This window comes from Megascapheus bottae, chromosome 23, assembly GCF_031878675.1.
Source record: "Megascapheus bottae isolate mThoBot1 chromosome 23, mThoBot2.hap1, whole genome shotgun sequence".
Lineage (NCBI taxonomy): Eukaryota > Metazoa > Chordata > Mammalia > Rodentia > Geomyidae > Megascapheus > Megascapheus bottae.
The window spans coordinates 22,162,817-22,177,854 of NC_143531.1; the positions used below are offsets into that span (position 1 = coordinate 22,162,817).

A 15,038-nucleotide genomic window follows, 5' to 3' on the forward strand; every position below is an offset into this window, starting at 1 on the left:
CTTGCAAAAACCAAAGGCACAGTCTTTCTATGGGGTCACAGTAGTCACTGATATAGCTTCAACATGCTTGAAGAAAGACTGATGTGAACACCCTCCCCTCCCCTCCATCTATCAAGTCATCATATCTCTCTGCTCTGTCTACCACAGATTCCTCAAACTTCTGCCTCATTTCCTAACAACTCTAAAGAAAGGAGCCAAAGCAGCCCACAACACTAAATCAACATAGGCACTTGACAAACATCATGACTGAGTCAGGATAGATTTCCACAACCCTCTTTACCCTCTCTTCCTGTGCTCTTTCTAATCCCAGAGTTGGTGCAAGCACTGGAACCATGTTTGGCTGCTACTGCAGCCACCTGCTAGTCTCCCAACCAGCCCAGGACCCTACCAACATACCTAGACAGTCTTCCAACCTACCACCAGTCAGTCGGACTGCCTCACTTGTTCTGACCTGACATCCAGGAAATAAAAGTACTCACCAATCCTGCCATCTGCATTTACCTTGGGAATTTCCTCTTAAACCATCCCCAAACACTTTGGACCATACACAATACAATGTTGCCCTCTAAAGCAAGAGCTGGCATGAAGATTCAGTAAGCAAAGTATTTTAGGCTCGGGGAGAGGGGGTGCTTGTGTTTTCCTTTTTAAACAACCTTTGAAAAATGTACAAACTATTTCCTTTTTGAAAATAGAAAAGTATACATAGCATAAAATGCATCATCCTAACCACTGGATTTTTTTTCTTGTTTTGAGAAAGGTTTTGCTATAAAACCCAATTTGTAATCCTCCTACCACAGCCTCCTGAGTGCTAGGATTAAATATGTGCACCACCACCAAGCTTAATGTATGATAAACAGTGTGATTGCCATCTTTCAAAACACAGGAAACCCTTCCAGAACCTTCCAAGGGCAGGATTACCCATTGCTCAGCTACAGCAAAATCAGAGCAAGGAATTTGAAGTGTTACATCTCAGAGAGGTGACCATACATAATAGCAATGTAATTCAATGTCAAAAGGCTTCAAGGAGTTGAGTACTAGTAGCTAAGCTTATAACACTGAGATATGAAAATCTGGATTCAAAATTGGCCCAAGCAGAAAAATCTTTAAGACCCTTATCTCCAATTAACCAGCAAAAAGCTAGAAATTGTGGCTCAGTGTAGAGCACCAGCTGTGAGGCCCAGAGTTCAAGCCCCAGCACAGGCACATATTTTTTTTTAAAAAGTGGGGGGCCACCCTGGGCATGGAGCTTAGTGGTAGAGTGCTTGCCTAGCATGGCATGAAGCCCTGGATTTGATTCTTCCATATCACATAAAGAGAAAAAGCCAGAAGTGGTGCTGTGGCCAAATGATACAGCAAAAAGAAGCTCTGGGATAGTGCCCAGATCCTGTGTTCAAAAAAAAAAAAAGAAGAAAGAAATAAAGAAAGAAAGGAAGGAAGGAAAAAAGAAAGAAAATAAAAAAGGTTCTAAAGTTTTCATTGTAAGCGACTAATACATATTTGAGAAGATAAGCATGTTCACCCTGACTTAAACATTACACAATATACAATATACCCATGTATCAAAACATTACACAAAATATTATTAATATGTACAAAGAGTTGGCCTCAAGGGTGAACAAGCTCATCAGTGGTCCTCATTTGACACTGTGTTTAAAATAAACTAGCCAACTGAGGATGAGGGTGTGAGGGGAAAACATGGAGAGCGAGGGAATGGGTGACATTGACCAGAAAAAAATGTACTCATTACCTGAGTTACATAACTGTATCCCCCCCCCCCAATATCACCTTTAGAGTAACAATGTAGAAAAGCTGTCCTTAATGTATGTAACATTAACGTATCCAAATGTAACATAGAGATTCTGAAAAGCAGTAATCATGGTAGCTGTTACTATTGCAATAATTATTCCCCAATGGGGAAGAAGGTAAGCGTCCATGAGTACAATTCAATCAATGGATTCTGCAGCTCATGCATTGTCCTCTAAAGGGAGCCCCTCCACTCAGCGCCTGGACATTCAGTGCAGGACACTTACCCCACCCCATGCACTACAATCAATACTTATCACACATTCCACATGACAGGGATAAATGCCAAGGTTTGCCCTAGATTTTCTGAGATGGATCTATTTCCACACATTGATCTCTTTGTGCCCAGAAACTATTAAAATAACTTGGGAATCCCAGTGTTTTGATGTTTAAACTACATCTAAGGTTAACTCTTGAACCTAAAAGAACAGAAAACTCCTAGCAGGACCAAGTACCTTGTTTACTTTGGAAAATCAGGCCCCATTTTCAAAAAAGTAGTAAAAGTACTGGTTGGGAGGAAGAAACATTCTCCATGAAGACCTGTGCTAGAAGGCTATTCCTGGGCAAGAATAAACTCAGGGACAGCAACCCCACCAATTTACATGGTGGCTAACTGCACAATTCATGTGTGACACTGTTAAGTATGGATGGGAAAGGAGCACAGTGGCTCCTGCCTATAATCCCAGTTACATGGAAGACAGAGGCAGGATGGTCACTCTCTGATGCCAGCCAGAGCGGAAAGGGAAGAGAATCCTATCTTAAAACAGGAAAGGCTACATGTGTGGCTCAAGCAAGAGGCCCTGAGTTCAAGTCCCATACTGCCTCCCTAGTCTCCCCCAAAACAAATATTGAATAGAAAAAATGAAGTAAAACAAGGTTATAGCCACCACGAAGTCCATCGTGTTGTGTTTGCTTTCCTCAGTTTCAGAAGACAACATCAGCTGATCACTGACCTTGTGGAGGGCAGGGGCCAAGACTGGTACCAAGAATCCATTGTAAATGTAATTGACAAGCTGACTTCGGATCAAGGGGTGTGCCACCTACAACAAAGTGAACAGTTAGAGAAAAGTCAGCTTTCTTAAATAATTCTCTTTACATTCAGAATTCAAAGAGAAAATCAAATTTGGGGCCATTTATTTGGTAATTAAAGGATAATTCAAATCTCCTATTGCTACATGATTTTTTTCAAATGATTTATTTAGTATAAACAACATGACTCCAAATTCAGGAAAAACAATGCTAATTTTTTAGTTTGTTTGAAAAAGAAGACAATACACCAAACATGTATAGCGACTCATAAGAAGGTTAACAAACTATAAAGGATAATTGTTGCCCCTGGTTTCCTTTCTTGGTCTCCTCGTATAACTCATTTTTAGTTTGTTTTTATACTAGTCCTTGGGCTTGAACTTAGGGCCTTTGTGCTGTCCCTGAACTTCTTTTTACCTAAGAATAGCATTCCACCACAGCTCCCTTCCCGATTTTTGGTAGTTTAATGGAGGTAAGAGTCTAATGGACTTTCCCGCCTGGGCTAGCTCTGAACTGCAAGACTCAGATCGCATCCTCTTGAATAGCTAAGATGACAGGCATGAGCCACTGGCATCCAGCTGTATCACTTTAATTGTCAAACTCAGAAATTAAATATACTTTTGCTAGCAGAAAGGATTTTCTCAGTTTTAAGAGACATTTTCTGATATTAGGAAGGGAGTTACAAAGCGTTTTCTTAAAAAACAATGTTCAAAAGCAGAAACTATTATTTAAGGAGGACTCAAGTTTGAGGCCAGCTGGGCATAATGGTTCATACCCGCGGTCCCAGTTATATAGGAAGAGAAGGTTAAGATGATCAAGGAGAAAACTAGACCCAGGCCAACATAAACTACAAAAATGAGACACTAACCAAAAAATAAGAAAAGCAAAAAGGGCTCTGCATATTCCTCAAGTCGGAGAGTACCTGCTAAGAAAGCACAGGAGCCCTGGGTTCAAACCCCAGCAACCACGAAAAGAAAAAAAAAAAGTTATACGGCTTTACTTCAAAATATAACTTCCTGTTCTTTATCATGTCCATTAGTTTTACTTCTCTTTCAAAAAAGTTAAACAATAAAATAAAAATCAATCTCTAGGGATTCTGGCTAGATGCTTAAATTACTGTTAATCTCTCTCTGTAGACCTGAAGAGGAACTAATAGTACTTCCATTTCTTTTATTCTCACACATCTGTGAGAAAATGCTGATAGACTGCAATATTAAAAGAAAAAATAATTTAAAATGTAATCCATTTATCTTTTATATAAATAAAACCTCCTCTGACTAAGCAATAAAAATGCAATGAGAACTAAAGTAATTTACATGCACTTTCTTCCAGGAGCTATTTCTTTATTTGGTAGATAAACAGATTATAACTAACATTTTTCACCCTAAAAATCACCATAAAATAAACCTGATTTCTTAATAAATCCAATATTTAGGTGTATTTTGCTGCATAAAAGTAAAATGTTTTTTATGAAAACATACTACACCCTTAAATATATGTAAAATCTCATTTTTTTTGAAAACAGTAACAAGAAACCTGGAGGTTTACATTGAAAGAAGCCAAATATACAGAAGTTCAGTGACTATTTTCTTTTCCCCTAAAGCAGACCAATTTCAAAGTAAATTTAATTCGCATTGCTAAGAAGATGGTTAACTTCTTCTCAATTCAATTGGGATAACAATATCCTTTATGTAGTATGCACCATTAAACAAAATAAAGTGTTTTCCTTTGTTGACTCCCAAGAAGACCTTGAAGTAAAAGTGTTATAATTTGGAGTACTTAAGAGCCTAAAAATATCTATTTAATAAGTCAGGCACTGAACTTTTTTTTGATGGGTAAGTGGATAATCAAAATAGAATTAACCGTTTTTATAGAGAAGATAAAATCTCATTTTTTTTCCTTCAACTTAAATTTCCCAGAAATCTACAAACTAACATGTTCACTCACTGGAGGGCACTGAGTGGCTTCCAGTAAAATGATCTAACTATTCTAGCAGTACAGCAGGTATCAGGCTCCGTTGTTCTCTAATCCTGACGCTGATCTAGCTGATCCAGTGTGCCAGTGGGGGTTGGGGGGGGGTTACCTGGATGACTGCGTTGCAGAACTCCAGAGAGTTCATGAATTGTACAAGGGATGGCAGCAGCAGCCAATCGTCCTTCAGAAGGCAGTGCCACTCCTCGCCCTTCTCTTCCAGTTTTGTGGGCAGAGAAGAGTAGAGCCCACTGAGCCCAGTTGCAAGCACCTGCATTCAGAAATAGAAACATAAGTCCTTTCCAACAGCTCATAAATGATACTCGCCACTGGTCCAAAGACAGAGTTGAGTGTGAGAGGTTAAAAACATGAGGGACTTATCAGTAAGCAAAAAAGCAGTCCCCAAGTGGAGAGAGGAGGGGAGGGAAGGGCCACCCCCCAGGGACCTGGCTCTCCAGGTTGCCAGATGCCATGCTGGACAAGGGTGGGGTGAGCGAGACGGTTAAACACGAAGATGAGTAAAACCCCACAGTGGACCCAAGAATTCCAGAAACTGACCGAGTCATAAACAGTAGGGAAAAGTACACTGAATGCAATTCAGAGAGGTATTTCCATGCAAATACCCTCTAAAGCGGCCTTGAGTTGAGATGGTGCAGGGCAAGCAGGGACCAGAGGAGCTTAATGAGAGATTTGTAGTTCCTTGCCTATTTAAAGTCATGAGTAATCTGTTCATGTTTATAAGTTAGAAAGCACTGGGTAATGGAGGTCAGTTAGATGAGGTAACTGCATTTGAACAGAGTAAGTGGGGCCCACTGAAACACCAGCAGGATGAGGAGAAAATGCATGAGCTTCACACATCAAGTGGCTATCAAGGACATCTAACCAACATATCCAGTTATAATCAAAGTTCCTGGGGTTTACATCTTCCCTTAGTAGCTAAAAAAGTGGGACCCCCCCCAAATTATCCAGTTAGCCACTGTGGTCCTTAAGAGAAGGATAATGCTTCTAATAAAGACACAAATGCAGCAAAGAAGCACTTAATGTCAATGCTTGCCGATTTTATTTTGTAGAGCATAAGATCCAGGAAAACTAAGGATTTCACAGAATGGGGGGGGAAAGACTACTTGGGCAGGTAGGGGCCTCAGCAGCATGGCAGACAAGGGGATTCAGCAGATGAAGGAGCTGGAAACAGCACTGACTGCACACAAGGAAATTAGCTACAAAAGGCATTCTAACAGCAGAGAACATGGAGCTCCAACAGGATGTGAACATTCCAGAAAACACCTCTAGAGAGGTCCAGAAAAGAAATACTAACGTTCTCATTGTCTAAAATGAGAGGAGTGGCAAAGGCTCTAGAATTGGAAATGTTCAGACCACGCCATAGGACACGCATTGGCGTGGGTGGACATATTGCAGGATTAGAGAGAGGGAGCAGCAGAGATATCCTCAAAAGTGGTGTTTTGCTGGTCACCGGTGGCTCATGCCTGTAAAGTTCTGAGGATCATGGTTCAAAATCAGCCCAGGAAGGAAAATCAGTGACATTCTTACCTCCAATTAATCACAGAAAAAGTCAGAAGTAGCGCTGTGGCTCAAGTAGTAGAGTGCTAGCCATGAGCGAAAGGAGCTCAGGGACAGTGACCAGACAACAACAACAAAAAGTGATGCTAAGCTACTAAACAATGATGAGTCAGACTGAAAAGGACTTTAGGGGAAGAACAGTACAAGCAGAGGAAATGGAATGTTCAAAAGCCGAAAGAGAAAAGAGATGATATCCTCTAGGAAAAAGAAAGTGCAGAAAATCCCAGGAGGAGAGAGGCAGGCATAGTAAAAGTAAGTCATTTCACTGGGGTTACAGGTCAGGATAAAAAGAGCTGTCAATAGCCCAGTGGAAAAGATGATGGGATGCTATATGGGTTTGGTGCTTTGAGAAGGCACTCTCAAGTCAAACAAACCAGAAAAAAAAGATGGAGAGGGAGGTTTCCACAGGTGAGGTATGATAAAAGCATGGAGCCTTGACATGAGAATGAGAAAAGTTAAGTGGGTATGATTTCAGATGTATTTAAACTTGGGAGATAATTTCTAGATTGATTGCTGCTTCTCCCTTCCCTTGTGCTGTCTATCTAGCATTCTCTGTGTCTATGGCAGTGGTCACCTCTCTGGCTTTCATTAGTTGATTTCATTAGTCCTCTCCATCTCAGGGAGAACTTCTAGTTCCTACTGGAGGTATGGGTAACACAGCCAACTCTACCACCAGAGTAATGGCCTGGGAGGTCTTCTTAGGACAGAGAAAGCAGATGGAGCACAGGAGGAGCCAGGAGGGCTGGTGGAGATGATCTAGGAGCCCATGCATAGATAAAAGGCAAACCATCCATTCCAATACTGGGGAAAGCAAAAATTCACATCCATTCCTCTGCTCTACTGTGAGTAATCCCTGTTCATTCACTAAAAAAAAAAAAAAAAAAAAAGGAGGGGCTGGGAGTTTGGCCTAGTGGTAGAGTGCTTGCCTAGCATGCACGAAGACCCAGGTTCAATTCCTCAGTACCACATACACAGAAAAACAAGCCAGAACTGGTGCTGAGGCTCACGTGGTAGAGCTCTAGCCTTGAGAAAGTCCAAGGACAGTCCGCAGGCCCTGAGCTCAAGCCTAGGACTGGCAAAAAAAAAAAAAAAGAAAAAAGAAAAGAAAAGGGAAAAAGAACTGACCATTTGACTTTACACTAGGTACTAAGTTCAGGAAATATAAGCAAGATCATTATCTCTTTCACCATCAGGGCATTTGTGGTCCCCAGAAGATGTCCCCTATTTAAAGCACTTAACTCCTTGTCAACATACTCAAATCCCTTTAATTCTTTGAATGTGACCCAAATAAGTTACCTGTTATAAATCAGAAACCTCTGGCAAAAGTGAACAGAGCCTGGAAGTTCTCCTTGAAGAGAAGTCTAATCTCGATGTCACATTTTTTAAATCAATTACATTTGCTAACTCATGCTAAATTAACCACAGAACAAAGGCTTTCATTCTGCATACTTCTGCCTTCTTAACTACTGTGAGGCTTTGAAGATGAATTCATAAAGACAGACTTAATTTGTCTGACTAAAAAGCTGGGAATAACTATTCAGTATATCAATATAATTACAGCAACATTAATTTTCAAATTACATACATCAGTGACAGTAATTAAAAATAACACATACCTAATATTCACTTTTTTTAAAGTGAGTATTCTGAAAGGGCATGGCTGGGATGGGAACAGAAAGAAGCTTTCCCAGACCATAGGACACTCCCAGGGCCCGAGTGACAGCTGGGGTGGGGGAGTTCCCAGCTAGGCATTATCACGATGAAACCTTCAGAATGATGAAGAAATATGGGGAGAAAAATATTCTGCAGAATAAAAGGTATTTCCTATTCTTAGGAACAAAATTCCACATTTTGTGTGTGTGTTGTGTGTGTGTGTGTGTGTGTGTGTGTGTGTGTGTTACAGGAGTTTAAACTCAGAGCCTCAAATTTGCTAGATAGGTGCTCTATCACTTGAGACATGGTCTTCCTTCCTCAGGCCTTTTACACTCTTGTTATTTTTTTTAATAGGGTCTCACTTTCTGCCTGGACCAGCCTGGACTGAAATCTTCCTATTTACTTATGCTTTCCTCATCCCCAGGATGAAAGGCACACATCATCGTGACCACATTTTTTTCCCCCTGCTTACATGGGGTTTCACTGAACTCTGTGCCTGGGTGAGTCTCAGACTATGGTTTCCACAGTGCAGAGCTCCCAAATCTTTACAGCTCTTTATATCCTCCCTTCTGAGGTGATGCTCTGAGTTCAGATCTACCCACCCAGATCACACACAGCTCCAGGACAAATACTGTGACGGGCCAGGCCGCATGCAAGGCTGGTGCAGCAGCTAGACATTAGTGGTGCATGCCTGTGATCCTTCTAACTACTAAGGTGGCTAAGACCTGAAGGACTGCCACTCAAAGTCAACTTGAGCAGAAAAGTCCAAGAATTTCAGTCTTAAAGTAACTAGCAAATGTTGAACTAAGATATGGCTCAAACGGTAGAACCCTATGAAAAGAAAGCAAAGTGAGAGCGGGAGGCCCTGAGTTCAAGCACTAGTACCAGAAGGCTGGGGGAGAGGAGAAGAAAGGGAAGGTGGAGAAGATGGCTCATTCATCCGTAAATGTACGGATGAATTGCTACCCTAAGGAACACAGAGTGCTGCCGGTTGCCGGGGAAAAGTAGGGTAACGAAAGGTCTACAGATAATTTTTTCAGGTTCAAGAGTTTGATAGAAATAGTAGATTTACTGTTTTTTCTTAAGTACTAGAATTTGAACTGAGGGCCTTGCACTTTCCAGGTAAGATCTCTACTACTTGATATACACCTCTAGCACTTTTGCTGTTAGATTATTTTCTGATCCAGTCTAGTATTTTTGCCAGGGCCACTCATGAACCAACATAATACTATACCTATCATGTAGCTAGGATTACAGGCACGTATCACAAGATACTCATTTGCTCTCTAATTTCATTTTTTTTCCAGTCCTGGGGCTTGAACTCAGCACCTGAACACTGTCCTTGGGCTTTCTCGAGGCTAGAATTCTACCACTTGAGCCACAGCACCACTTTTGGCTTTTTCTGTATATGTAATACCAAGTAATTGAACTCAGGTCTTCATACATGCTAGCCAAGCACTCTACCACTGGCCAAACTCTTGGCCCTCTAATTTCATTTTAACTTGAAAATGAAATTATAAAAAATTTAAAGATATATTCAAGGCTTAATTAAAAATAAAATGCCCACCTACTATTTTAGCCTTTTCTTCAGTCAGACCACACATTTTCACTATTAACCCAATGCTTTTTTTCAAATTATCATCTCCCAAGAGTACCCACAGAAGATATCACCACCACATCAACTCATATGGATAACAAGATGGAAAGTACAAAGGACTTCTGGCAGCAGTGTAGCATGACGGTGCTGGGACCAGGGTTTGAATATCAGACTCATCTGGTTTTCAGCCAGAGTCTGCCACTGATGAGTAGTTATGAAAGCTCTCTAAATTTTAGTTTCTTCATCAAATTATTGCAAGGACTAAAGAAGCAAGGCATGTGTTGATATTAGCACAATAATTTCCACACAGTAATGTTCCCAGGTAGACTCTGAGCGCCTTGTTAATTTTAGCAAAAACAAAGATTTTTAGCAGATGGCTTTAGTCTGAAGCTAGCAATGAAACACCTGCTGGAGACCATTTGATATGATTTGCCAAAATAAAAAACATCATAAATTTTAGATGTAGGATAAATATAAATAAATAACTTCCTACCTCAGCTGTGTACCTACAGGTCACTTACTTCAACGTGCACTTCTTAATTTATGTATAGTAGGCTTTTTCCTGCATTCACCAGCCATGTCACAAAAGGCATGGACGTAACCATAAATATGTGATTAAAAATGCCAAATAATAGAGCCAAGCGTTTGCCTAGCATAAAAATCCAGAAGTGGTGCTGTGGCTCCAGTGTAGAGCTCTAGCCTTGAGAAAGCCCAAAGACAATGCTCAGGCCCCGAGTTCAAGCTGCAGGATTGGCAAAAAAAAAAACAACCAAAAATGCCAAATAGCATAAGATTATTTCATCTCCCACCATCTTTGGCACCATCCTGTTCTCTTGTTTATCCTTACTAGCCTTTACTTAAAGAGGCAACAACGTCTGTGGTGTCCTCTTCCCATCTACTGTTCTTCATAAGGACAGAACTTTGGTAAAGAAACCCAATTTGCCGAAAGACTCATTACTCTTCCAATGGCCTGATGCTAACAGACTCTGACACTCACAGTAATTAGAGAAAGCTTTCTGTCAATGGTGGCCCTTAGCTGGCTGGTTAATAGAGTATGCTTTTATCTGCACCATAAAGGGGCCTTTTTGTTTTAATTATGTGGTCAGATGTAATTATAGAAAACTGGGTACAAATGAAATGATGGAGTCTTGTCCTGAGGGGCAACTTAACACCACGAAGCTCTTCTTCCACTCCAGCAAATGAGGTCAGCTGGTGATTTTGTTCCCTCCATTTTCATGAACTGCACAACATTTGCAAACACATTTTTAGGAAAGCAACAGTTACTCAGTAAAATATGCCTACAGCACTTAGCTGAAATCTAAATATTAAAGGCATGCCCTATTTGATTCAAAGTTTTAATTATGTATGACAAACATACAAAACACACTAGATAACTGAACAGATTTTAGCACTTTGTTATAATTTCTTCAGGCACTCTGCACTCTTCCAAAACGTAAAATGTTACTGACTAGGGGTGGAGCTGAGTAGTGGAGCTCAGACACAGCATGCTCAAAGACTGGGCCTTAATCCAAAGCAAAAGCAACACAACAAATGAATAAAATGTTACAAATACAACTTAACTCTACCCTAATCTCAGTACATGACTTTACCTTCCTTCATTCCTCAAACTACAGTTGCAGACAAACACAGTCTATAGCATTCTTGTTCTTGTTTTTGTACCTTTAGTGTAGGGGTGGATGGAGGGGTATCTGCTTGTCTGTCTACCTATGTGCAACCAAGAAATATTAGGCATTAAGGTTTTGTGCTCTAAAGCTTTCGGTAAATACCATCACAATGGATGTAATCTTTTGCTACTCAGCATGGTCAGTTGTAGACCCTGCACACAACCTGCCAGTTGACCCTCACGTCTCTATGACAACCACCAAACACATCCACATCCATTTCTAAATGTCCTCCAGGGAACACACCACCACTGGCCAAAATCTTCCTGTTCAGAGTTAACTGTGAATTTAATCTACCTATAGCAACTCATCTTCCTGGTTCCAGCAGAACTTACTTAAAGGTCCCCCACATTCTTCTACGGGTTTAATGCCATATATAGTATAAAGATTGGTGAAAAGACCAGACAATTGAAATATTAGTTGCTGCTGCCCAAGAGCAAAAGGCATAAACTTATAACTGTCATTTATGCCCTTCTTCAAAGACAGGAGAAACATCAAAAATCACTCTGAGGCCTAAGAACTCCTGTGAATCTCAAATTGCTTCCAGTATTTTCTGGACTTGATTAGGCCTAGACTCCAAGCTATCTCTTGCTCTCTATAGTTTGAATTTAAAAACCACACAGAGAATTCTTGTGACTGCAAATGTGTATTCATTTTTCAAAATAAAATCAATGCTTTGGGGGCTGGGAGTTTGCCCTAGTGGTAGAGTGTTTGCCTAGCGTTCACGAAGACCCAGGCTCCATTCCTTGGTACCACATACATAGAAAAGCCGGAAGAGGTGCTGTGGCTGAAGTGGTAGAGTGCTAGCTTTGAGGCAAGCCCAAGGACAGTGCTCAGGCCCTGAGCTCAGGCCCCAGGACTAGCCAAAAAAAAAAAAAAATCAATGTGTTGGGTCTACAACTAATAGTCATTACCTTGTTGAGAAACTAATTTAAGAAAGCAGCTATCAGCTGGCTTGACTCACTGGAACAAGCTCAACCACAAAAGCTAAGAATTTACAAAGTGCAGGTTTTACAAATGTCTCAGGATATGTTCTTAGAAAAAAAGAAAAACTGAAATTGTTCCAGCCCCCTAAAAATGCATCAAGAAATAGTAGCACATCCAATTTCCTCTGGTAGCTTATTTTGAGCTGCCAGTGCTCAGCCAAATAGCCTCTCAGCCTACATGCCACTGCTCCTTTCAGAGGATTTCCTCTAAACAGCTTTCGTAGAAGACACACTAGAGATAAAAAGAAATAAAAGCATTTCTCATAGTTGAGAAGAGGGAAGGGGAGTAGGGAGCAGAAAACACTAAGGGAAGGGATTTACTGGACAGAAGTAGGTGTTCTCCACGATGTGACGGGCCACCATGCTGTTCTCGGCAGAGAGAGACATGATAAACAGCAAAGCATCTCGTGCTTGCTGCCCAACTGTCCCCTCACGGTGAATGAAGGGGATCAGGAGAGAGAAGATGAGGAAGTTGGCGGCCCCTTGATCTTCACTGGTGTGAAAAAACAGTTCCAGGATGGATGGATCTTTGGCAAGGATGGAACAGAGCTGATTGAGCAGGACAACCAGCTTGGCCTCCACAGCAGGCGTGGTTGTTCCTGAACAAGAACTCAGCAGCATCATCAGGGGCTTCAGTATGGGCTTATGGTGCAGCAGGGGCTGGTGGGACTGCGTGACTAACATCTCGTACATCTTTAGCTGCTCCATTTTAGTCTCATCAGTGAATTCCCGCCTCAGACTCCACAGGAAGAGCTTCTCCATGATGTTCTCCGAGACCACAAATTCCAGAATTGGCCCCATGGCAGCATCCTTGGCTTGCTCTTCAATTAGCAGGAAGAGCATGTGTTCTACATAGTTCTGCACAGCGCTGGCCTCATCTGGGGGGATGGAGCCATATTTGGCCTGGGTGTTCTTCAAGGGGTCATGCTTCTCTAAGATTTTCACAACCTGTAAGCAAAGTAAACATTCAGCATTAATCAAATATCTCTTGATGAAAAAAAATAGCCTACACACACACTACTACTACTACTACTACTGATTTTCACTGAGCCATCATCAAAAATGCAAAAGACCTTGACCACAAGATTTATATAAGCATTGTGAATTTGTCACGTCTTCCTTTCCTTCCTTCTTCATTCCTTCCTTCCCTCTCTTGTTCCTTCCCTCCCTTCCTCTCCACTTATCATAAAATAAAGAGTTAAACTATAGAAAAAAATACACCTGGAGATGAGAATTTACAATAGTTATAATTTGGGGCAACCTAAGAACCAAAGAAAATAGCATGAAGATATGAATTAATGTCTTAGATTTTTATTATGAAGACTTGAGAAACATGAAGAAATATGAAAAAAGTAAATGATTCATGGAACATCTATAATTATCAAATGTAATAACCTAAAGGGGAAAATACATGAGTAACAATCCCTTTTATGTTCAGAGGGAATGGTAAGTTTTCAAACTTTCTCTAGAAAACTGCTAATGATAAACTGTCTCTCTTAAATTTAAAGGTACATTAAATAAAAGAAAATCAGACTATTCCTATTCTCCTGGAAATGGAGTTGCCCTGAAGATTTCAGTAGAAGTGCACAGCATCTCATACACTATCCCTCCCTCCTCAGGTGGGAGCCTTCTCCAACCAAGCATGCAACAGGAAGGAAGAAGAAAGGCAACTGAAGGGTAGATCCATCACTGCAGAATTAACCCTACCACACTGAAACTTAAAAGGGAAGAGTTTGAATGCTTCATTTCTTTAAGAAAAAAAAGGTAGGGGGAGGGGGAGGCCTGGAGTGTGGCCTAGTGGTAGAGTGTGCACCTAGCATGCATAAAGCCCTGGGTTTGAAATGATGCTGTGCCTCAAGTAGTAGAGCTCTAGCCTTGAGAAAGCTCAAGGACAGTGCCCAGGCCCCGAGTTCAAGCCTTAGGACTGTTAAAAAAAAATCTGATAAACAATTACAAAATAAATCCCTGAACTATAGAGTAATAAAAAGTCATAAAAATAGTGGTGATAGTGACTATGACTATGAATATAGTTAATGCAAATGAATTTCACACTTAAAATGGCTATGATGATGTACTTTGTTTAATACACCTTAGCACACAAAAATTCTTTTTGTCAGTCATGGTATTTGAACTTAAGGCCTAGGCACTGACCCTGAGATCTTCTTGCTCAAGGCTAGCACTCCACTATTTTGAACCATAGCACTACTTCCAGTTTTCTGGCGGTTAATTGGAGATAAGAGTCTCACGGGGACTTTCCTACCCAGACTGGCTTTGAACCATGATCCTCAGATGTCAGCCCCCTGAGTAGCTAGGATTACAGGTGTAAGCCACCAGCACCTGGCTACAAAAAGAATACAAGGGTAAAAATTTTAAATCCTCGAGCAAGTTGTGTCATATCCCTGGTCTATTTCTCTTACCATGGTGGTCATTTCAACATTTCTTACCCCTCTCAGGCCACTGATTATTTCTATACTTTGGGACCTAGAAATTTCAACAGTTTTATACCTCAACTTCTATTTAACTTAACAATGCATTTTAAATAAGAAGTATATGCCCTTTAAAAGGCATATACTTAATACTTCCTAAATAAGCAGGCAATTTATCAATGATGTTATCTTGGCTCATTTTTGTTTTGCTGAATTGCATGCAATGTTTGTCTTTGGCAGAGCCCTCCTGGCCTAGTTCTAGGATGTGCTACTACGTGTTCTGTGTTTAGGTAACAGAATATTTGTAAGAAACCAG

General features: G+C 40.8%; 1 protein-coding gene across 1 annotated transcript in view; it reads right to left on the bottom strand.

The window, feature by feature from the left end:
* Positions 1-15,038, bottom strand: part of Fhip1a (FHF complex subunit HOOK interacting protein 1A) — a 147,610-nt gene that overhangs the window by 41,453 nt on the left and 91,119 nt on the right. The window contains exons 4-6 of the mRNA XM_090356862.1: positions 12,618-13,244; positions 4,913-5,071; positions 2,757-2,843 (exon numbers count right to left, since the gene is read on the bottom strand). Coding sequence (XP_090212988.1) covers positions 2,757-2,843; positions 4,913-5,071; positions 12,618-13,244 — 873 coding nt within the window. The remainder of the gene's footprint in view (positions 1-2,756; positions 2,844-4,912; positions 5,072-12,617; positions 13,245-15,038) is intronic.